General features: G+C 37.5%; 1 protein-coding gene and 1 pseudogene across 1 annotated transcript in view; one reads left to right on the top strand and one right to left on the bottom strand.

Annotated features, from left to right (window-relative positions):
* Window positions 1-1339: 1339 nt before the first annotated feature.
* PPP6C (protein phosphatase 6 catalytic subunit) overlaps window positions 1340-22670 on the bottom strand; it is a 35486-nt gene continuing 14155 nt past the window's right edge. Inside the window, exons 2-7 of the mRNA XM_029919757.1 lie at window positions 14783-14878; window positions 10816-10881; window positions 9670-9811; window positions 5992-6071; window positions 5611-5820; window positions 1340-4735 (exon numbers count right to left, since the gene is read on the bottom strand). Coding sequence (XP_029775617.1) covers window positions 4487-4735; window positions 5611-5820; window positions 5992-6071; window positions 9670-9811; window positions 10816-10881; window positions 14783-14878 — 843 coding nt within the window. The 3' untranslated portion in view covers window positions 1340-4486. The remainder of the gene's footprint in view (window positions 4736-5610; window positions 5821-5991; window positions 6072-9669; window positions 9812-10815; window positions 10882-14782; window positions 14879-22670) is intronic.
* Window positions 19987-20553, top strand: LOC115276019 (annotated as a pseudogene).

Raw genomic sequence — 22670 nt, 5'->3', positions numbered from 1 at the left:
ATATCACTCATTATATTTCTTAAAAATGTATTAAAATCCTGTGTGGTTTTCAAGATCTTTCATAACTGGCCAACTCCTGTTCTGCCAGTAGAGCTGCAGCTTTAATTTCTTATGCCTTCCCAAGAGGCACCCTCAAGTCCTATGTAAGTCACATGCTTACTACATACTGTTTTCCTATGTAAAACACAGAAATGTTCATCCCGTCATTCACATTTAATTCACTTACTGTTTTAAGCCTTCCCCAAATACTCCTATGTCAAACACTTCCTTCTCCAAATGTTTTACTTTCATAAGCTTTACTGTATTCGCAACTATGTATTGCCTTAAATTATTCTTATTTCCCAACTACGTTTAATTTGGGCAAATGATATATCAGAGTGAGCTCTCAATAAATGGCAGCTTTGGGCCAGGGACCAGGTGCTTTATGTGTGCTGTTTTTAATCCGGAGGCCAACCCTGTATGGTATTCTCTTATTTTAGACACAATTTTTGGATCCAGAGAACTCAACTCACTCAGGGTCATACAGCTAAAAACACCAATACTGCTTACGATGGCTTAAGAGGGTTTAAGATGTACTTGTATATCCTCAAGGGTTTCAAGCTCCAGCTCTCCTATGCAACCTTGGACAAGTTACCTATCCTAAGTCTGTTTCCTCATCTAAAGGGGGGCCCTGTAGGGGGCTGTGGAAAGAGGTAATATAGTCATAGAACCATAGTAAAGGTAAACACAAAATAGGGCATGTACATCATCTAGCTACGTTAGCTATTACTGCCCAGCAGAGCTGAGTTTTTTACATAGATCTGATCCCAAAGCCTATATTCTTTACACTATTCCCTAACACCTCCATGTCTCATTTCCATTTATATCCAAAAGCAAAGTGCTGAGAAGAGTGGATGTCTAGGGGCTGAATGAAACATACTTATGTAATAAGTATTTTGGTTGATACACACAAAAAAACTTCACAAATTTCATGCAGTTTTGAATAAAGGAAATATTTGAATAATCCAAGCCAGAGTAGTCTTACTCTCATGAGGGTAAGAAAGGCAACCACCAACTGATTGATAAGGAAATAGAAAATTAAGAAGAGGGGAATAAGGAACAAACATTCCCCCAAGCATCTACTATGTCGGGCACCACACTAGGGGACTTTGTAAATATTTCTGGATGTTTTACTACTGTATCCTTCATCAGCATGAATGCACACTGAAAACATACAATTCAAAGAATTGTGACAATCTCGTGATACACGGTTCTGGGCACTGGGTCCAGGACGTAACAATGACTCTTTGCCTGTTAAGAACTGGAACACTCAGCTCAAAGTCAAATGCAGAACAAGAAAAAGTTTCACTTCTGTTTACTAGTCAAGCAACCACGTGAAGGAATAAGCATTTTTAATTTAAATTGTGTTATATAAAATGCTAACTTCTTGTTGGGACATGCTACAGACTATGCATTAGATAAAATTTTCTGACAAACTTCCTATAATCTTTTTATTAATTTACACTGAGAGAATATAGCACCTTTCATCCAAGGAACTGAAGGTGCTTTACAAACATTAGCATTTAAAAAACAGTTACATTTAAAAATCTGGATTCGTGCTGTTAAATCTCTTTGACTCCAGATACACAATTTTCTGGAGGCTGCTGGAAAGCAATTCTATTTCTGACAACGAAAGAGGCTCAAGAGTTCAGATTTGCTTTCACAATACAGGCATTTTCAAAACCTGGTGCTGGGCTCACAAAGCAAAAACACACAAATCCTAATGCATTGAACAATATTTCAAACCTTATTTCAAAAGCAAAACCCCGGGTTTCAGAAGTCACAATCTTCCAACAGTTCTAGTCATCCAGACGGAGTAGGAGCTGATGCAGGTTGCATATTAGATGTGCTCTTGATCCAGGCTTTTTTAGGGTCACACCCAAATGAACACATTTAAAGTAGTGAGATGTTTCAGAAAAAAGCATTAACCTATAAAGAGCTAGCCAAGAGCATATCAGGAAAAGGGGAAAGGGATTAACTGGAAATTAAAAGTAGACAGTTCTCACTAGAGCCTAGGACACTTTATTAGAAACCAAGTATATCATCAGCAAATAAAAATAGTTATTACCCCCATTAATACAACATAAAGGATTTTACATTCAGCCTAGATACAGGGAGTAACAGATCCTCCTGCCTACAAACCTATGACTTGCAAGAATCTCCCACTACATGATTACTCTGTATCGTACACAGCCCTTATTTAGTAGAAGGATCCAAGTATTCCTTTCAGGCTTACAAAGTCCAATACATTCACTCTCTCTTCCCTTTACATGTCTAATAGTAAAAACTATTTTTTTCATGCAAAAAAGCCGTTATTCAGCTGAAGAGAAAAAAAATCAGACAAAATAGAGATGGCAATTAAGGAATGGACAGAATATTATTGGCACATGCCCAACTAGTGACAAACAAATGCAGTACACCATGACTTAAAAATAAAGGTCACATTACAGGGATAACTAAAACAACTACATCAGTCTGAGCTAGGGAGTGTCAAATGGGAAGGAAGGGCTGAGATTACCGATTTTATTGGTACAACGTAAAAGCAGAGGAGCAAGCACTTAAATACAATTTATGGTAACAGAAAAAAATACTGCAGAGAGCTGTTCAAAGACCACACCAAGTTGTCTGCATCATCAATTTCCAGTGTTTCACAATTAGTAAAATACACAGCTACATATCCCTGTAAGATAAAAATACCTTTCCCCCTGAATTACACTGGGGTCAGGGCAGTAACACAAAGCTACTGACCCAACAGTTCAAGTGTGTGCAGCAAATGTCTTAGCCACTTCTTTCATATAGCTATACAATTAAAAACTAAACAAGGAGCTAGGTGGTTGCAGAAAAAAAAAATCAAAACATTATTGTGCTCATTTAATAAAAGAAAACCCTGATGAAAAATTATGTGCCAAGAAGCTTAGACTATAAAGATTTTTATTGCATTTTTAGGTGACCTGGAAGTTCTTATCCTGAAGGGGAAAAGTTGGTTTTCAAAACTACCTGAACAGATACTAAAGTGCTTTATTAACTGGCTGGCTTCACAAAGATTTCCTGGAATGACAAAAATTAATTATAGTAGTAAAGGGATACCAACTATTTCACAAAATAGTAAATTCCAATGTCATTTATGACCAGAGTCATAAGAGACACTGCGACACTTGTCCTTATTAAGTGGACAATTGCATATAAAGAACTGATCATCACACCCTTTGGATATTCAAATTACTTACACAAAGCCAAAACATGGTATCACAGACCTTTACAAAAAAAAAGGACAATTTGTTTCTTCCTACACTTTTAAAATTTTGCTTCCAATTACAGTTCACAAATACAAGAGTCCTGACTTTTCAACCTTTCCAGTTGCAGTTAAAAAATGAACACTTTCTAAAAGTTAAGGTCAAGTGTTACAGCAAGAGAAGAATGATTCCTATTGAAAAGTACACAGATTTTACTTAATGATACTCATGATAGATTGTAAACTGGATTGATCACATTCTACTCAACTGGTATCAAATGAACACATCAGCATTACAAGTATTAAATGTTTTTCTATTACTATAGAGAATATAAACCAAAACATTAATATGGCAGTTATGTTCTTTAGGCACAGTTTAGTGATTTTTTTTTTAATAAATAGTATTGAATTTCAGTTGAAGTTTTAAACTCAATAACCAAAGGGTCAAGAACTCTGATTGCAGGTGGGGGGGGGGGAGAAGAAGAACTTTAACAATGTAAGCTGTTTAAAATTTCTAACACTTTAACCTATCTGGGTTTTATTTAAGAGTACTTTATTAAAAAATACAAGGAATCTGAAAAAAGATCAATACAATTATCTTACTGTACAAAGTCATATGCTGTAGCAGTTTTAACTAAAATTTAAAAACACAACAAGGAGGGCAGCCCTTTAGACCAATTTATTTTATATCCATTTAAAATATCATCCAACAGAGGACAATGACGTTTACAGCTGGGACAGGTATACATAACTCGAGGCATCTGCAGTCCATCGTGCCCACTGAATAACAACTTTGCTGCTGAAATTTCTTAAAACTTACCAAACTAAAACAAAAGGCTGAATGATACAAAAGGAGGAGCATTTCGGTGTAGTCTGTTCTGTCAATTGGCTTTTTAAAAAGAGGAAACACATCCTGTTTCCCCCAGACCAGTAAGTAAGCAAGAGCTACATGCAGCAGTGTGAGTATTAAGACATTTCTCAAGTCTTTTCAAATGAGTCCAAGATGGGGATGGGATGGGGGAGAAAATTGATAGAAAAACATTGCTATAGACACCGTAACAAACAATAAATTTAGATAATTTAAAATTAAAAAAAAGGCAAGAGGCAGCATTTCAGCAGCAAAGTGCTCGATAAAAAGTATATTGAGAGGGTAATACACGAAAGTCAGGGTAAGAAGAGGGCAGAAAAAATGGGTCAGCAGGATGGGCGAAGGCCTCAAAGGAAATACGGCGTCGTCGTCCTGGGAGGAATAACACGTTCCGAGTCTGGAACTGCCCGGAATAACTTTGGTTCTCTTGTATTTACATCTTTGAAGACCATGATTGAAGCAATATTTCCACAACGATAGCAGTAATTAGGAGCTGACCATACTGTTACCAGCTTCTCATCAAACATAAACTTATAGCCTTCGTGCACTAGTTGATGTGCTCTGCAGATGAGTTTTAAGTTGTTGATATGGACAAACTGCAATTCAGAAAGGTTTTGTTAGGTAACCAGCACAGTAAAAAAAAAGTTACATCTATAAAAGAATAATATCCAATGAAGTATAAATCCTGTTACTACTAGAGTTTTCATGATTACAGAACCGATTCTACTAGCTATGCCCACTAATTCCAGTAAATTCCACACAAATACAACTGCGCTGGCCTAAGTTACAGAAATCATACAGACACATAATTAATTAGAAGTTTCTGGACAAAAGAGCATTCTATAAGTACTAGCAGATATGAAAAACGTTTTTATGATGTAATAATAACTCTGTTGCCATTAATATCTATCATTTACTGAGGGTATAGTACGATTCTTAAAAGGATTCTGAGATTTGTCATCCTTCTTTTCTAACTTCAAAAACAGAGACTCAGAGAGCATAAATAACTTACTTAAATTATGCTGAACCCAGCTCTCTCATTCCATTATAGTGGATTACTTCCTTACATAAGCTCATCACTAGGTGTGTAAGTAATGTTTGTGTATTTTTTTTTAATTGATAATAGCTGAACCTCAAAAGTTGGTTTTTCAATATAAATACACATGTCAAATCATCACGATATACATCTAAAACTAATACAATGTTACACATCAATTACATCTTAATTAAAAATACAGTAAAAATTATATACCTGTGTGGGTCTATGTGTCTATCTTGCCCTTGCTATCTCAATAATTGCAATATTTGAAAGAAAAGAAACATACATGTATTGCCAAGCGGGTACTGAGAGAGACACACCTGATAATAAGCTAGATGAGAAACAGATGGTTGCTATCTATAGCCACTACAGTTCTCTATGTAGTCTTATTTGCAACCAACAAACCATTTCCCCCCAAAAAAGTGGCTTTACCTCATTTGTGACCTTTGCGCCAAAAAGCCAACCTGCTCCTCGGGGACTGATTGCCCAAGTATCCACATCTTCAGGATCTGACCAAACCAGATCACAAAATGCTCCTTTATGAGGAATTTCCTGATTTCGTTCAATGGTTCGAATTTGATCCAGTGTTTTGATATCAGGAGATAAACCACCATGAACACACAAAATCTGCTCATCTATTAACTAGTAAAAAGGATAAGAGAGTTGAAAGTATAATAATAAATCCAGTCATATCTAAATTCATCAACGAATGTTAATGACATAAATATAATTGAGATGGCAATTAAATAAAAGTATGCAAAGTATTACTAGCAGGAAAATACTTAAGCTTTTCAAAGATTTACATAAACTTACAGCTGCTACTGTCAGCATGTCAAAAACTTTGGTACAGTATCTCCAGGCATTAGCATTTCCGTATTTGGTTTGGCACTCATCTATCAAGGAAACAGAAGAGTTCTCATTAATAAAGTTCTGAATCTGCTGATAAAAATAAAGAATACATCCAATAATAAAGAAGTTTAGCTTAAACTAGGATGGCAAATTATGACACTTATTGAGGCCTGGTAGGTCTTCCATGTAGAGCCATAAAGGAGACTCGTGTTTAACCAGCCTAAGAATGTGGTCCTGCTTTTCATTCCAGAAGTAGCCCTACAAAACAGCTTAAATTATTGATCAAAATGCTATAATCAGGGAGAGCTAAATATTAAGTTCACATAACTCAAAACAAATGCTTTTGTCTAGTACATTATTCACACTGGACAATTCTATCAAGTGAATGATTTCTTTAATGTGACCACCTTATTCTACTAGGGCAAACTAATTAGAGGACCCTTAATTACAGGAGCATAGGTAATTCCTAGCTCAACATTTCTCAGGCCTAGGTTATCTCCTCTGAGATTTCTGCAAACTTTGCAGTGAAATACTTGAGCTCTAGTAAGTGTACTTGCAGTCATCACTGGAAGACAGACTACCAATCAGGTCCTCATATATTCTTAGCTGGACACTTTCTCTGCTGTCTACAACAGTTAATAGGATATACATTGCTTGCTTCAATTAATATCATGGAAGTTCTGTTCCTTGACTTCTTCCTTAATTTTGAAAAAAACTAACATACCACTATTACCGTAAGTAGAGCTGAAAATGATACAGAAGACTACAGGGTATGGCCAATCATCATGATTCCCTAAATTACATGTCTCTGTGAAACAGGATCCTTATGTAAATTCACCGTAAGAGCACTAACACTGAGCTGAGCTTGCAGACAGACAGGAAATTGTGTCTTTTTCATCTACATACACACACAAAGCATTGGGCTCATAATAACTGCTCAGTATACATTTACCAGTGTGAACTGAAAGCCCAATATAACTAATAGCTATATATGGACATTTTTACTACTTTAAAATCAATGTTAAGTTCCATGATAACTAAAATTATCTCCCATCTGAGGAGCTAGTGGGCTTTCCTGCCATTAAACAAAACCACAGATAAGCACAGCTTGGGAACAAGAGAACTCAATACTAGATGTTATGTGGTTGTCATTTCCTTCAGTGAAGGTATCGTGATTAAAATGTCATCCTTAAAAAAAAAAAGTTCTTCCTTCTCCTTTTTTGTCCTGCATTGATAAGTGTTGGTAAGGGGCACCTGGACTGCTCAATCAGTTGAGAGTCCAACTTTGGCTCAGGTCATGAGCTGACAGATTCGCGAGTTCAAGCCCCACATCAGGATCCTTTGTTCCCCCTCGCTGCCCCTCCCCCACTTATGCTTTGCTTGCTCGCTCTCAAAAATAAACGTTTAAAAAAATTAAACTTATAAAAAGAAAGTTGGTCAAATTTGGGGGGTGTAATAATATGTACAATATTAATATAATTATATTATATAATGTATAATAATATATTATCTGATAATATGTAATATAAATAATATATAATGTGTAATATATAATATACAATAATATTAATCTTAGAGCCAGTTGCTTTTACAAATACCACAGTATGTACTATCCAAACCATTAACTGTCTTGCAAGAATCAAAAAATTTTATTTCAAATGGCACTTGGTATTTTGTAAATGAAACCCAGAAGTAACTTGTAGAAAGGAGACAAATATTAGCCATCTAACTTTTCAATTACTAATAACAAAGTTATATAAACAATAAATTATCAAAATTTCTCCATTTAATAAGTTATAATGGCTTACAAATCAAAGAGTGAGAGTTTACTGATCTTTTTTTTTTCAGCTTATCTTTATAATGACAAAAAAGAACCCAAAATATAAAATCTAATAATAAAGGGTCATGAGATAAATATTTTCAAATATATCAACATTTGCCTTAATTGTGCTTAAGGGAATTTCATGTTAATAATCTCAACAGTTCTGCTATCTTCTTCAAAGAGCTTCCTAACCTCATTTAAAAAAAATTTTTTTAATGTTTATTTATTTTTGAGAGGGAGAGACAGATAGAGCGCAAGTGGGGGAGGGGCAGAGAGAGAGAGGGAGGCACACAATCCAAAGCAGGCTCCAGGCTTCAAGCTGTCAGCAAAGAGCCTGATGCAGGGATTGAACTCGCGAACCATGAGATCATGACCCAAGCCGAAGTCTGATGCTTAACTGACTTAGCCACCCAGGCGTCCCTTAACGTCATTTAAAAGAAGATTTTATTTTATTTAAGTTAGAGAGAGCACATGTGCATGTACACAAGACAGGGGTGGGAGGTAGAGAGACAGGGAGAGAGAGAATCCCAAGCAGGCTCCACACTGACAGCGTCAGCCCCCTCTTAAAGATTGATCAATTGATTCATGGTGCCCATTACAGATTTTATTTTTAAATAATCTCTATACTCAACGTGGGGCTCAAACTCACAATCCTATATAATCAAGAGTTACATGCTCTACCAACTGAGCCAGCCAGCCTCCCTCTAACCTCATTTTTTAAAACTTTCAACCATATAAAATTTTTATAGAAGCAGGTATTTTGCTTTTAATGGCTAAGTTCTGTTTCTGACCCCTGAGATCCTGGCATTTTCTAGGGAGAGAACACAGGCAGATGGATGGATGGATACATACATATACACATAATTTTATAGATGTAAAAGGACATTCATTCAACTATGTGTGTAACAGCAACTTTAAAACAACTCCAATGTTCAATGTTAAAGGTTTTAGTTTAATCATAGTACATCCATATAGTATAATATGATGCAACTATAAAAATGTCAATGAAGTGAAAAAAGGCTGTCACAGCATTAAGTGAAAAAAGCAACTATGCACACATATGAATATCTTTACAAACACACACACATATATACATATATATAGAATAGGTTCTCAAACTTTCAAGAGCAGAACATTCACCTTTAGCAGATTCTAAGATTTCCACTCCAAAAGGTTTTCACAGGGGTCCAACAATGTACATTTTTAACAAGCACCTCAGATGATTCCAATGAGGTCAACTGAGGACTACACTTTGAGGCACTCATCTAGAAAGATGAGCACCAAAAAGTTAAGAACAGTTCTCTCTCCAGGGGCGCCTGGTTGGCTGAGCATCCACCTCTTGATTTCAGATCAGGTCATGATCTCGCAGTTCATGAGACTGAGCCCCACATTGGCTCTATGCTGACAGTACAGTGTCTGCTTGGGATTCTCTCTCTCCTCCCTCTCTACCCCTACGCCACTGACACGCATGCTCATGCTCTCTCACTCTCTCAAAATAAATAAATAAACATTAAAAAAAGAAGAAGGATAGTTCTCTCTCCATGGTAAGGTTTCTGATTGACTGGGGGAAAAGGAGGATGTAAAGGTTGAGAACGTTGGGGGCCTCCATGGCTCAGTCTGTTGAGCATCCAACTCTAAATTTCACCTCAGGTCATGATTCCAAGATCGTGGGATCAAGCCCCACATCAGGCTCCACACTGAGCATGGAGTCTGCTTAGGATTCCTTTTCTCTCTCTCTCCCTCTGTCTCTCTCCCCAACTCACACACTCTCTCTCACTCTCAAAAAAAAAAAAAAAAAAATCAGAGAATAGAAGTCTTACCGTAAAATCCATACACCTGTGTTATCTGTCTACTCTCATGATTTCCTCGCAAAAGTGTAATACGATCTGGCCATTTAGCCTTTAGTGCAAGAAGGTAAGTGAAGGTCTCCAAACTGTAGTAACCTCTGTCTACAAAATCACCCTGTAAAATAAATGTTTATCATTAGAAACAATAGCAATGATATTTTTTTAAATTATACCAAGTGTACAAACTCAGAGAACCAGCCAAAAATAACAAAACTGAAGAGTCAAACATTGAATTATTTCAATATTGGATTTTAACAAAAAATTCAAACTGAAGTAAACACACTATTTCTACTTAATGTCTGTGCTAGTATTAGGATTCAAGAGCACTGCAGGAAGCTGCTGTGCAATTCTCTCAAGGATCCTCCCTGCAAAATCACCATTTTCCCAATTCTCTATCACCTACACTAGCAGATGTTCCTAAAAGGTCATGTGTGAATCAAAAATGTTTAAACGGATTTCAAAAATCACTTTAATTACATCAGAAAAGCTACCAAATTGAAGAAACTTTATTTTTGTAAAAGCAGATACCATAATTATACCACTGTTCTAGGTTCAGCTTTGTATTTAACAACTGTGTGTAAGGCCATACTAATCACATGTCTTACTAGGGACAATATTAGAACAATAGAAAAACAGCTAAAAAAAATAGGAAAGTGACTCACAAACCTTTAGAAGAAGGAAAATGACAGTATTCAGAAAAAATTCAACAATAACATTATATTCCAAAAGGAAACTAAGCAAATATCCACCTTAGTACCAAAGGAGTATGTGCCTATAAATCATAAATCCACAGATTAATAACTGATGAAAATGCTCATAAAGTGTGATAATAGTAACTTGAAGATTTGTGTTTTAAATCTGTGGTTCTAGACTATTTTCCTGCCAATCATTACTTGTAATGGTTGCAGGGTTACAACCCAGTCCCACGCACACTGCAATACTAAAGCAACTATTTTCAACTAGATAACATGGCAAAATGTAAAAAAATATGTAGAATCACCTTTTCATATATTTAAATAGTAAATGTCATGTGGCAGTGATATTATTATGTAATTTACATGTAACAAGTCAGATCCTTTCCATTTCAGTAAATATTTGGTATCACTGGGGTTTACATACCATAAATATGTAGTTTGTGTCAGGAACCTGACCTCCAGTTCTGAATAGCTCACAAAGGTCATAAAACTATAAAAGAAAGGCAATATATGCTGATTACAAATTCCTGTGAAGGAGCAAAATAATAAAACTGAGAGAGAAATGTGTAAAGAAGTATTTAATTAAGATGACCTCAAATATTTACACTTAGAGAAAGAAATTAAGTGTAAGCAAAACTGCCAAGCACACAGCTCTCAAGCCTAAAAAAAGGCACTAAGATAAATCTCACAATTACCATTAACGTCCTTCCTAGATCACTAATATTACAGGACTTACCCCTCAAATTTGTCATTTGTCTCTCCATCTATCACTTGAGAATTTTTTAAGTCATTTCTATGCACAGCAAAGGGCTTGAATTCACAACCCTGAGATCAAGACTTGCATGCTCTACTGACTGAGCCAGTAGTCAGGGGCCTCATCACTTGACAATTTTAAATAACTGATCATTTATCTAACTTGTCAATAAGCTAACCTAACCACCCCACCATATACTCAGTATCTATTTTAATGAGACAAAAGGTAAGAAAACAAGTGGACAAGAATTTCTTTCAAAGAATGAATTTACATGACACTTCATAGTATCCTGAAGAGCAAATCAACCTACTTTCCCACACTCTACTCTGGAGATGTGTGCCCTCAGGCTCTACAGGTGTGGCACTGTCTTCTCAATAATTAGTAAAACAGATCTCTATATTAATCATCGTGTCCTATTTGACTGAAAATTGGAAACTGATAAATTGATCATTTGGTGACTTCAGTCAACTAGATTATCTTAATCCTAATCCTATACAGTTATCTTCTACACTTGATAGTAAAATTATTTCTTAAATTTCTAACACTTAAAACAGTATAGAAATCTTAGTCACAGTGAACAAAACAAATTTAAATGTTAACTACTAAAAGAAATAAACCACTACTCTTTATAATAATGTTTCATAAATCTAAAGAGTTGTTACTTGCTTAGAATTAAGGAAAACTTCAAAAAGTTTAAAATAAAAATTTCCTAAGGTGTATTTATATACACATAAAAAGTAAGAAAGGAAATAAATAAATGCTGTGTGAAAACAGAGAAAATGTGTTACAACATTATTTTTAACAACAAAAGAAACAACCTTCATGACTAACATAAGAGACTATTTTAACAAAATATGATCTACCAACTCAAAGACCTGGACCAATCATGAATAATGATTATAACGCCTGGGTGGCTCAGTCAGTTGAACATCCAACTTTGGCTCAGGTCGTTATCTCACGGTTCTTGGGTTCAAGCCCCATGTCAGGCTTTGCATTGACAGCATGGAATCTGCTTCAGATTCTCTGTCTTCTGTTTTCTCTGCCCCTCCTCAACTCACTCTCTCTCTTTTAAAAATAAACATTAAAATTTTTTTCTTTTAAACAATAATGGTTATAATGGAAACTATGTAGCAAAATGGAAAAACAATTAGGGAAAAGAATGGAACACAAAACTTGACCTATAAAAAACTACACAATTTTATTATGTAAAAATTGAGTATGTGTACACAGAGTCAGAATGGGAACATTTAAAAGTTTGATAAAACAGCTGCCTTTGTAAGGTATGGTGGAAGCGTCCTTTAACTCTTCTACTGATGTTTATAGAAATATGTTCTTAAATAAAAACTTTTTAAGTTCCCATTTACTCTATACATTTAAGAGACGATCAAATATTCTGCTTTAGGAACCCAACAGTTCTTACTCCATAATGGAAGTTTTGTCCAGAATTAATGAATATATTAAACATTTACTGAGAACATGTGAAGACAACCAAGCTTGTCCATTATTGGAAGCTCACCTCATCATTTCACAAATAATTTCTACCATCTATTATGATTTCCACATCACAGAAACTCTCTAAATGTTCTCATTTTAAAATAAAAGCAATCCTGAGAAGTGGATTTTAGTCCATTGTCTGAGGCAAGGAAACAGTTGGCTAGCTCGGTAGTTTTTAAACTTTTTAAGTTTCAGGAACATGACTTAAAAATCAGAGGGCCCCAAAAGTTTTTTGCTTATATGGCCTTATATCAATTGCTATTAACCACATTAGAAATTAAAACTAATCATTTTGGGGGCACCTGGATGGCTCAGTCAGGTGAGCTTCTGGCTTCGACTCAGGTCAAGATCTTGCAGTTCGTGGGTTCGAGTCCTATGTCAGGCTCTGTGCTGACAGCTAGCTCAGAGCCTGGAGCCTGTCTTCAGATTCTGTGTCTCCCTCTCTCTCTCACCCTCCCCTGCTCACGCTCTCGCTCTCTTCTCTCTCTCTCTCTCTCTCTCTCTCTCTCTCAAAAATAAATAAAACATTTAAAAAGTAATAAATAAATAAAACTAATCATTTTAATATTAATTTTTTAAATCAGTAACAACTCATTAAATAGTAATATACACAGATTTCTAATGAAGAATAATGTTTTCAAAAACAAAACAAATTTAATGTCCAGCTAAATAGAATATGGCTAAATTTTCATAACCTGCCTCTGCATTGAATCTGTTGGGATATTTTTATTTTTCAAAAGGGAAGAGTATTTTAAGAACCTTTAGAAATAAAGGTGCATATTCTTTTAATATATCAAAACTTGACAAGTGGTCTTTTCCTGCTCTGATAGAAGATAGACTAGCTAACACTTTCAGTAGCTAACCCACTGGTCATTTGGAAAACAGAAATGATATTTCACTATACATCACCAAAAATCGTATTTGTTAATATCACACCAACAGAAAAGTCTTCAAGTATCAGAAGCTGACAGCCCCAGGGCGCCCAGGTGGCTCAGTCGGTTAAATGTCCAACTCTGACTCTTGATTTCGTCTTGGGTTATGATCTCACATTCGTGGGTTGGAGCCCTGCATCAGACTCCGCACTATCAGTGCACTACCAGTGCAGAGCCTGTGTGGTATTTTCTCTCTCCCTCTCTCTGCCCCTCCCCTACTTGTGCTCTCTCTCTGTCTCTCTTTCAAAAAAAATAAGATTGACAGCATAGGCCTGTCACAAGCTTAAGTAGCCTCTTTTTTTATGGAACACTATTTTTACTTGAGATAATGAGTAACAAACTATGGGTATTTGGCAAGCATCTTTGCAATTGTGAAGAAGTGAGCCAGTCACTTCAAGGAAACCAACTGACAATATTTGTTGCCAATGACAAAATCTGAGTTTTCAAATAAAAAAATAGAATTGAAAATTTGAGTCCACCACCATGAAGCTGTCACTATATGCCTTACAGCCACAAGGCCATTGTACAGATACGGCAGACTAAGTGAGTGCTCTGTTCAGCTTTCATTCCTAGTTTAAAAAAATACAAATACCTCTACAAAACACAGAGGGTTTCCAACTATGCTACATGATGACAGTAAGACTCTAGAGATGAGGTGTAACTCCTCCTGCCACTGCTTTGAAACTCTTAAAAACAAACAAAATCCCAGAAGATGAGAAATGAGACACATCTTCCTCCTCCTATTCTAGCAGTGACTTGGGGTGAAATCATGTACCACCAATTTCATTTTTCTGAACCATTACTATCTCATTCCCACTAAGGAAATGATACATTAAAATATAACATGAATGAGTAAAATGAATAAATAGAAATGAATAGAAAATTAGTGCCTAAAACCAAAGCATCTCCTGTTAATCACAATCATTGTGAACTGTCCACATTTATTTTCTCTCTTCCCCATTCCACAGAGCAATAATGCTGTGTTCTATCCACTTTGCAAGTGTAATTTCAACGAACTCCATGAATGATTTGATCATTGCTTTTCACTGTAATAATAACCAGGAATCATTAGTGTCCCACAGACTGAGGCAATCTATCAAATGACCAGCTGTTTTTGTTGTTTTTCTGGTCGCTTTTTTGCAGCACAAGTGGAAACACACATGGACTATGGGCAGTTCAAAAGCCTAAAAAATCTGTTCATGAAGTTTTACCTGTCCGTGTATGTCTCCACACACTGTTACTGGTGTCGATACTGGCTGGACATTTGACTCTTCTAAGAGGAGGTCACAAACATAGTCACATAGCCGCTGTAAAAAGAGAAAGTAAAAGGGAACTTTTCACTACAATATTAAAACTAAAGATCAAATGCACTAAAGACAAGAACTAGTATGTATACTGTTTTATAGAAAAGGAAACTACCCTTTAACAATTCTGTGATAGAATTCTGTCCATTTTTTGCCTTCATCTCATAATGCCTGAGAACGATACAATGGCTATTCCAAATTATCTGGCTACACAGATAATAGGTTTAAGAAAACAGCTTTAGGGGCGCCTGGGTGGCTCAGTGGGTTAAGCCTCCGGCTTCGGCTCAGGTCAGATCTCACGTTCGTGGGTTCGAGCCCCGCGTCGGGCTCTGTGCTCAGAGCCTGGAGCCTGCTTCCAGTTCTGTGTCTCCTTCTCTCTCTGCCCCTCCCCCTCTCATGCTCTGTCTCTCTCTGTATTAAAAATAAATAAAACATTAAAAAAATTAAAAAAAAAAAGAAAACAGCTTTAAAGAAACTATAAAATGATGGTTTTCACCAAGTAAATGTAAGAGTAAATAATTTTAACATGAAAAGGTTTTTATCTAATTTCTATCTACTAATTTTTAAATTACAAACCATGCACTTACCATACAACCTAGCAATTGCACTCTCAGCAATGAAAACTTATGTCCACATAAAAATCTGTGCACAAGTGTCCACAGAAGCTGAATTCATAACAGCCAAAAACTAGAAACAAATCAGTGTCCTTCAAGAAACAATGGTAATTGAACAAACTGCTATATTCATTCCATGGAATACTATTCAACAATAAAAAGAAACTATTGACATATAACAACCTAGATGAATCTCAAAAGATTCATGCTGAGTGAGAAAAAAAAAAAAACGTATCCCAAAAGGTTACATAAGGTATGATTCCATTTATATAACACTCTTGAAGTAACAAATTTACAGAAATGGAGACCAGCTTAGTGATTGCCTGGGATCCAGAAGTTAGGCGCAGCAGGAGGGAAGTGGGAAGTTTGGTAATGGAAGTGTCTGTGTCTTGAATGTGGAGTTGGATACATAAAACTACAGATGTATTAAGATTGCATAGAACTAAATACACACACACACACACACACACACACAAATGAGTACAATAAAAACTGGTGAAATCTGAACAAGATCATGGGTTGTGGCAGTATAAATATCCTGGTTATGGTATTTTTAATCACAGTTCTACAAGACCCTACTACTATGGAAAACTGAGTAAAGGGTACATAGGATCTCTCAGTATTATTTCTTACAAATACAAATAAATCCACAGTTATATCAAAATAAAAACATTAAAATTAATTACAAAACGTAAACCTAAAATTGAGGAATCGCCCTACTTTTAAAAAGAACTGTAGGGGCGCTTGAGTGGATCCACTGGGTAAGGGCCCAACTCTTAATTTCAGCTCAGGTCATGATCTAAGGCTTCATGAGTTCGAGCCCTGCATCGGGCTATGTGCTCACAGCACAGAGCCTGCTTGGTATTCTCTCTCACCTCTCTCTCAGCCCCTCTCCCCACTTACTCTCTCTCTCTCAAAATAATTAAACATTAAAAAAATTTAATGAAAAAATATTTATCATCTGAAAACATATCAGAAGACTTCATAGAAGGAAAATATTCTCCCAATAGTGCTATGGAGAAGGAAGTGTAGCATGTTGCTCTCCGTAGAGAACCGGAGGAGAACCTACCTTCCAAGACTAATTTATACTCCAGTCAGAATTCCTACTGGATTTTATCATAGATCTGCCAAGAAAGGAGAAATAAAACTACACAGGCATTAAATATATATTTTTTTAATTTGTAATTAATTAATTAAAGGGGAGCACCTGGCTGGCTCAGTCAGTAGAGCATGTGACCCTTGATCTCAGGGTCATGAGTTCAAGCCCTACATTGGGTGTAGAGCTTACTCTAAAAAACTCACACACACACACACACACACACACACACACACAACTACACAAGCATAGTGAAATGATTTTAAATATTAATAATTCTAAATGCTACAGCTTACCTAAATATATGAGAGACATACTTTAACAGCTATAGCTACTTTATACAGAGTCCAGCATAGGAGAGAACTCACAATGACGGGAGGTTGGGGAGGGGGAGGCCCCTCAAAAGAAAATGAGGGTAAATACAGCTGCTTAGAAAATTTCAAAATAAAACGGTTTGTTCTTATGCCTAGAGTAAGTTCCTGGTCTTCAAATGACATCTCAAAGGTAAGATTTTCCTTCTGGCCTGGAGTCCTTCTGGCCTTGGTGTCTGAGAAGCTAGCACCCTCTTGGGTTCAATTTCCCACAAACTTCAGATGCTTCACTAATCTTTATTCCTGCCAATAATCCAACCACTATTCATAACAGGCACAGACATCAGTGAGTAAAACAATGTTTCTGAACTCAGAGCCTTTCCTTTATATTAAAAGATGGTCTTTCAAGGTTTCTTCAGTATAAAATTCTGGCTTACATTTGTAAAGGGGGAAAAATCCAGCTTTTTCTTTCCTATGTAGGGAAAACCCAGTGCTTCCCTAGTGTGTGCTTCTTTCCTGTGTTTCCTTTACTAGTCATACAAGACACTCATACTCTGGTCACCAAATGTATGGAGGTTTTTTCCCCACAGAATTCTCTGTGACACCAGCTGGTTGTCCTACAATTTAACTCAAGTCTTCTACTACCCACCCAGAGATGGCATCAGACCCCACAAGGGCTCAGTCCCACAAGACTGTGCTACCACTTCCCCACGACACACACACACTACAGACATCAGTCACAAGCTCAGGTTACCACCTATCCTTCTGACCAACTGGCTGTAGATCAAAGGTTATAGACGTTTCGAAGACCTCCTTGGGTTTAATGAATTTGCTAGAGCAGCTCATAGAGACTCAGGAAAACATTTACTTACAATTATCAGTTTATTAAAGAATATGACAAGGGCACCTGGGTGGCTCAGGTGGTTAAGCGTCCGACTTTGGCTCAGGTCATGATCTCGTAGTTCGTGGGTTCAAGCCCCGCGTCGGGCTCTATGCTGACAGCTCAGAGCCTGAAGCCTGCCTTCCAATTCTGTGTCTCCTTCCCTCTCTGACCCTTCCCTGCTCACACACTCTCTCTCTCTCAAAAATAAATAAAACATTAAAGAATATGACAAAGAGAATTAATGAACATTCAGATGGAATGTTCCCCCATACTTTGAGGGTTTTTACGGAGGCTTCATAATATAGACATGATCCATCATTAACTCCATTTTCAGTTCTTTTCTCTCTGAAAAGAACAGAGGGCAGGACTGAAAATGCCAAGCTTCTCATCATGGGTTTGGCCTTCCAGTGACCAGCCTACATCCGGGAACTATGTAGGAGTCCCCCCAGGGTTACCTCATGTGAAAAAGACACTCCTATTACCCAGGAAATTATAAGGGTTTCTGTGCTAGGAACTGGGGCCAGAGACCAATACACGTTCTCTACTGTGAATCACAGCATTAAAGACCACAGCATTATGTCAGACACACCTGGGTGGCTCAGTCGGTTATGCATCCAACTTCTTTCTACTCAGGTCATGATCTCACGGTTTGTGAGTTCTTCCCGGCTCCAGGCTCTCTCTGCTCTCTACTCAGAACCCGCTTCAGATTCTGTCTCCCCCTATCTCTGCCCCTCTGCCACTTATGTATGCTCTCTCTCTCGCTCTCTCTCTCTCTCTTTCTCTCTCTCAAAAATAAGTAAACATTAGGGGTGCCTGAGTGGCTTAGTATGTTACAACTCAGGTCATAATGTTATGGTTTTTGAGTTCGAGCCCCAGGTTGGGCTGTGAGCTTTGCATTTTCTGCCCATCCCCCACTTGTGTGTGCTCGCGCTCGCTCGCGCTCTCTCTCTCAAAAATACATAAACATTCAAAAAAAACACACCTATGTCAAATCTCTACTCGACCCAGATGATAAGACTGGGAGCCACAAGCACTCAGGTCACAATGCTACTTAATTTTTGCAACAGATCTAGAATCCAGCTTACCTATCTCTTTTCACTGTACTGTCTTGAATATTTAGCTGTTCAACACAACAAATATGTATTAGAACCTAATATGATACCAGTTATTCTAGAAACAAAGTAAATAAATAGTAATGACCAAATAGAGACCTTATCTCAGCGGCTTACACTCTAATGAGGAAAGGTGTAGAAAATAAACAAATAAGTAAAAAACATATACTTACTATTTTTTCAGATAGTGATAAGAGGAAAGGAGAAAAATGTAGCCCTGTAATAGGGATAAATAATGGTAGAGGTGGGAAGCAGGTACTGATATTTTTTTAAATATTTTTTAATGTTTTTAATTTATTTTTGAGAGACAGAGAGAGACAGCGCAAGCAGGGGAGGGTCAGAGAGAGAGGGAGATACAGAATCTGAAGCAGGCTCCAGGCTCTGAGCTACCTGTCAGCACAGAGCCCGATGCGGGGCTCCAACCCACAACACTGAGATCATGACCTGAGCCGAAGCCGGACGTTTAACCAACTGAGCCACTCAGGCACCCCTGATATTTTAATTTTTTTTACATTTATTTATTTTTGAGAAAGAGCGAGCAAGCAAAGCATGAGTGGGGGAGGGGCAGGGAGAGAGGGAGACAGAATCCGAAGCAGGCTCCAAGCTCCAAGCCGTCAGCACAGAGCCCGATGTGGGGCTCAAACTCAGAAATGGTGAGATCATGACCTGAGCCAAAGTCAGACGCTTAACCGACTGAGCCACCCAGGTGCCCCAGTACTGATATTTAAATAGGGTGAGCATAGAAGCCTTACTGATAAAGTGACTTTTGAGCAACAATCTAAGAAAGGTAAGGTTATGGGGGAACAGCATCGAAGCCAGAGAGAACAGTAAGTACAAAATGCTCAGAGGTAAAAGCATTCTTGGTATGTGAGAAACATCAAGTCTAATGTGGTTAGTGAACTGAATGAGGAGAAAAATAGAAGTGCACCACAGAACACTTCCAGGTCCTTTGGGGTAAATGTAAGGACCTGGGCTTTTAATAGGAAGCCACTAGGAGGTCCTAAGCAGAAGTGTAATATGATCTTATGTCTGCTACGTTAAATATGGCCTATGAGCGGAGGTGGGGCCTCTGGCGGGGCTGCCGGGAAACCCCGTGGGCCGGCGCGTATCTTTCCTTTCCGATCCGCCATCTGCGGTGGAACCGCCGCCAAGATGCAGATTTTCGTGAAAACTCTTACGGGGAAGACCATCACTCTTGAGGTCGAACCCTCAGATACAATAGAAAATGTGAAGGCCAAGATTCAAGATAAGGAAGGCATTCCTCCTGATCAGCAGAGATTGATCTTTGCGGCAAGCAACTGGAAGATGGCCGTACTTTGTCTGACTACAACATTCAAAAGGAGTCTACGCTTCATCTTGTGTTGAGACTTCGTAGTGGTGCTAAGAAAAGGAAGAAGTCTTACACCACTCCCAAGAAGAATAAGCATAAGAGAAAGAAGGTTAAACTGGCCGTCCTGAAATACTATAAGGTGAATGAGAATGGCAAAATCAGTCGCCTTCGTCGGGAGTGCCCTTCAGATGAATGTGGTGCTCGAGTTTTTATGGCTAGCCACTTTGACAGACATTACTGTGGCAAATGTTGTCTGACCTACTGCTTCAACAAACCCGAAGACAAGTAATTATATATGGGTTAATAAAAGACATGAACTAAAAAATAAAAAAAATAAATATGGCCTATGAGCAACATGGGGGTAGGGAAGCGGTAAGGGCAAAAACAAGGACACCAGTTAGGATGCTTCCACAATAACCTAGGTAAAAGTTAATACTGGCTTGGACCAACATCACAAAAGTAGCAAATGATCACAAGTGAATGGATTCCAGATGTTTTCTGAATGTAGCATCCACTAGATTTTAGAACAATTAGAGTGTTGAAAGAAAGGAATCAAGGATGACTCAATGTTTTTGGCTTAAGTATCTACAAGTATGTTAATAGTCTTATTGAAGTAGTTAAGACTCCAAGGAAAGATTTTCTTATTGTAGGTTCTTTGGGAGACAGAGAGGATCCCAAGCAGGCTCCACACTGTCAGGGTGGAGTCCAATTCAGGGCTTGATCTCACGAACCCGGAGATCATGACCTGAGCTGAAGTCAAGAGTCAGACACTTAACCAACTAAGCCACTGAGGTACCCCAGTTTTTTTTTTTTCCTTTTCAATAGAATTTAATTTTTAGAGCAATTTTAGGTTCATAAAATTTAGCAGAAGATACAGAGACCGTAATATCGTCTGCTCACAAACACATACATACAATTTCTTCGACTATCAACATCCCAATCAGAATGATACATGTGTTACTAATGAACCTATATTGATACATCATTATTATACAGAGTCCACAGTTTAGGGTTCACTCTTGGTGTAATACATTCTATGGGTTTTGACATGTATACAAAACTACAGCATCATACAGAATAGTTTCACTGCCCCAGAAATTCTCTGTGCTTCATCTATTCATCCTTCCCTTCCCCCAAATCCTGGAAACCACTGATCTTTTTACTGTCACCATAGTTTTACCTTTTCCAGAATGTCATACAGTTGGAATCATACCTTAGTCTTCAGATTTGCTTATTTCACTTAATGATATGCATTTAAGATTCCTTCATGTCTTTTTCTTTTTTTAATGCTTATTTGTTTTTGAGAAAGAGAAAGGGCGTGCACCCACAGGGAAGGGGTAAAGAGAGGGGGAGTCAGAGCTCTGTGCTCACAGCAGAGAGCCTGATGAGGGGCTTAAACTCACAAACCATGAGATCATGATCTGAGCCAAAGTCAGACACTAACTGACTGAGCCACCCAGGTACCCCTACTTCATGTCTTTTAATGGCTTGATTGCTCATTTTTGTTTAGTGCTAAATAATATTCCATTGTCAGGGCACCTGGGTGGCTCAGTTGGTTAAGCAACTGACTCTTGATTTCAGCTCAGGTCATATCTCACAGTTCTTTAGTTTGAGCTCATAGTGTTGGGCTATATGCTGACAGTGCAGAGCCTGCTTGGGATTTTCTCTCTCCCTATCTCTCTGCCCCTCCCCTGCTTTCTCTCTCAAAATAAATAAATCATATTAAAAATAATTTTAAAAAATAATATTCCACGTTCTTGATGTACCTATTTATTTATCCATTCACCTACCTAAGGATATGTTGGTTGCTTCCAAATTTTAGCAGTTACGTATAACACTTCCATAAACAACCATATATAGGTTTTTTTGGTGAACATAAGTTTTCAGTTAATTTGGGCAAATAGCAAGAACCATGACTGCTAAATTGTATGGTAAGAGTTTGGTAAGAAACTGCCAAACTGTCCAAAGTGGCTACTCTATTTTGCATTCCCATCAAGCACAAATGAGAGTTCCTACTGCTGCTCTACAACTTGCCAACCCTTGGAGCTGTCAATGTTCTGGATTCTGGCCATTCTAATAGTCTTGTGGTGGTATCACGTTGTTTCAATCTGTATTTCCCTAATGACACATGATCAGAAGCACCTTTTCATATGTTTGTCATTTGTATTTATATCTTCTTTAGTGAGGTGTCTGCTCCGGTCTTTGGCCCATTTTTTAATGGAGAAGTTTTCTTATTATTGAATTTTAAGAGTTCTTTCACTTGTGTATTTTTAAAAATTTTTAATATTTATTCATTTTTGAGAGACAGAAACAGAGAGTGAGCAGGGGATGGAGGAGTAGAGAGAGCAGGAGACACAGAATCTGAAGCAGGTTCCAGGCTCTGAGCTGTCAGCACAGAGCCCGACGTGGGGCTTGAATCCAAGAACTGTGAGATCATGACCTGAGCCAA

Source organism: Suricata suricatta, chromosome 13 (assembly GCF_006229205.1).
Source record: "Suricata suricatta isolate VVHF042 chromosome 13, meerkat_22Aug2017_6uvM2_HiC, whole genome shotgun sequence".
NCBI classification, from domain to species: Eukaryota; Metazoa; Chordata; class Mammalia; order Carnivora; family Herpestidae; genus Suricata; species Suricata suricatta.
The sequence above is the reverse complement of the archived record's forward strand: the minus strand, read 5'-3'. Positions and strand labels throughout refer to the sequence as shown.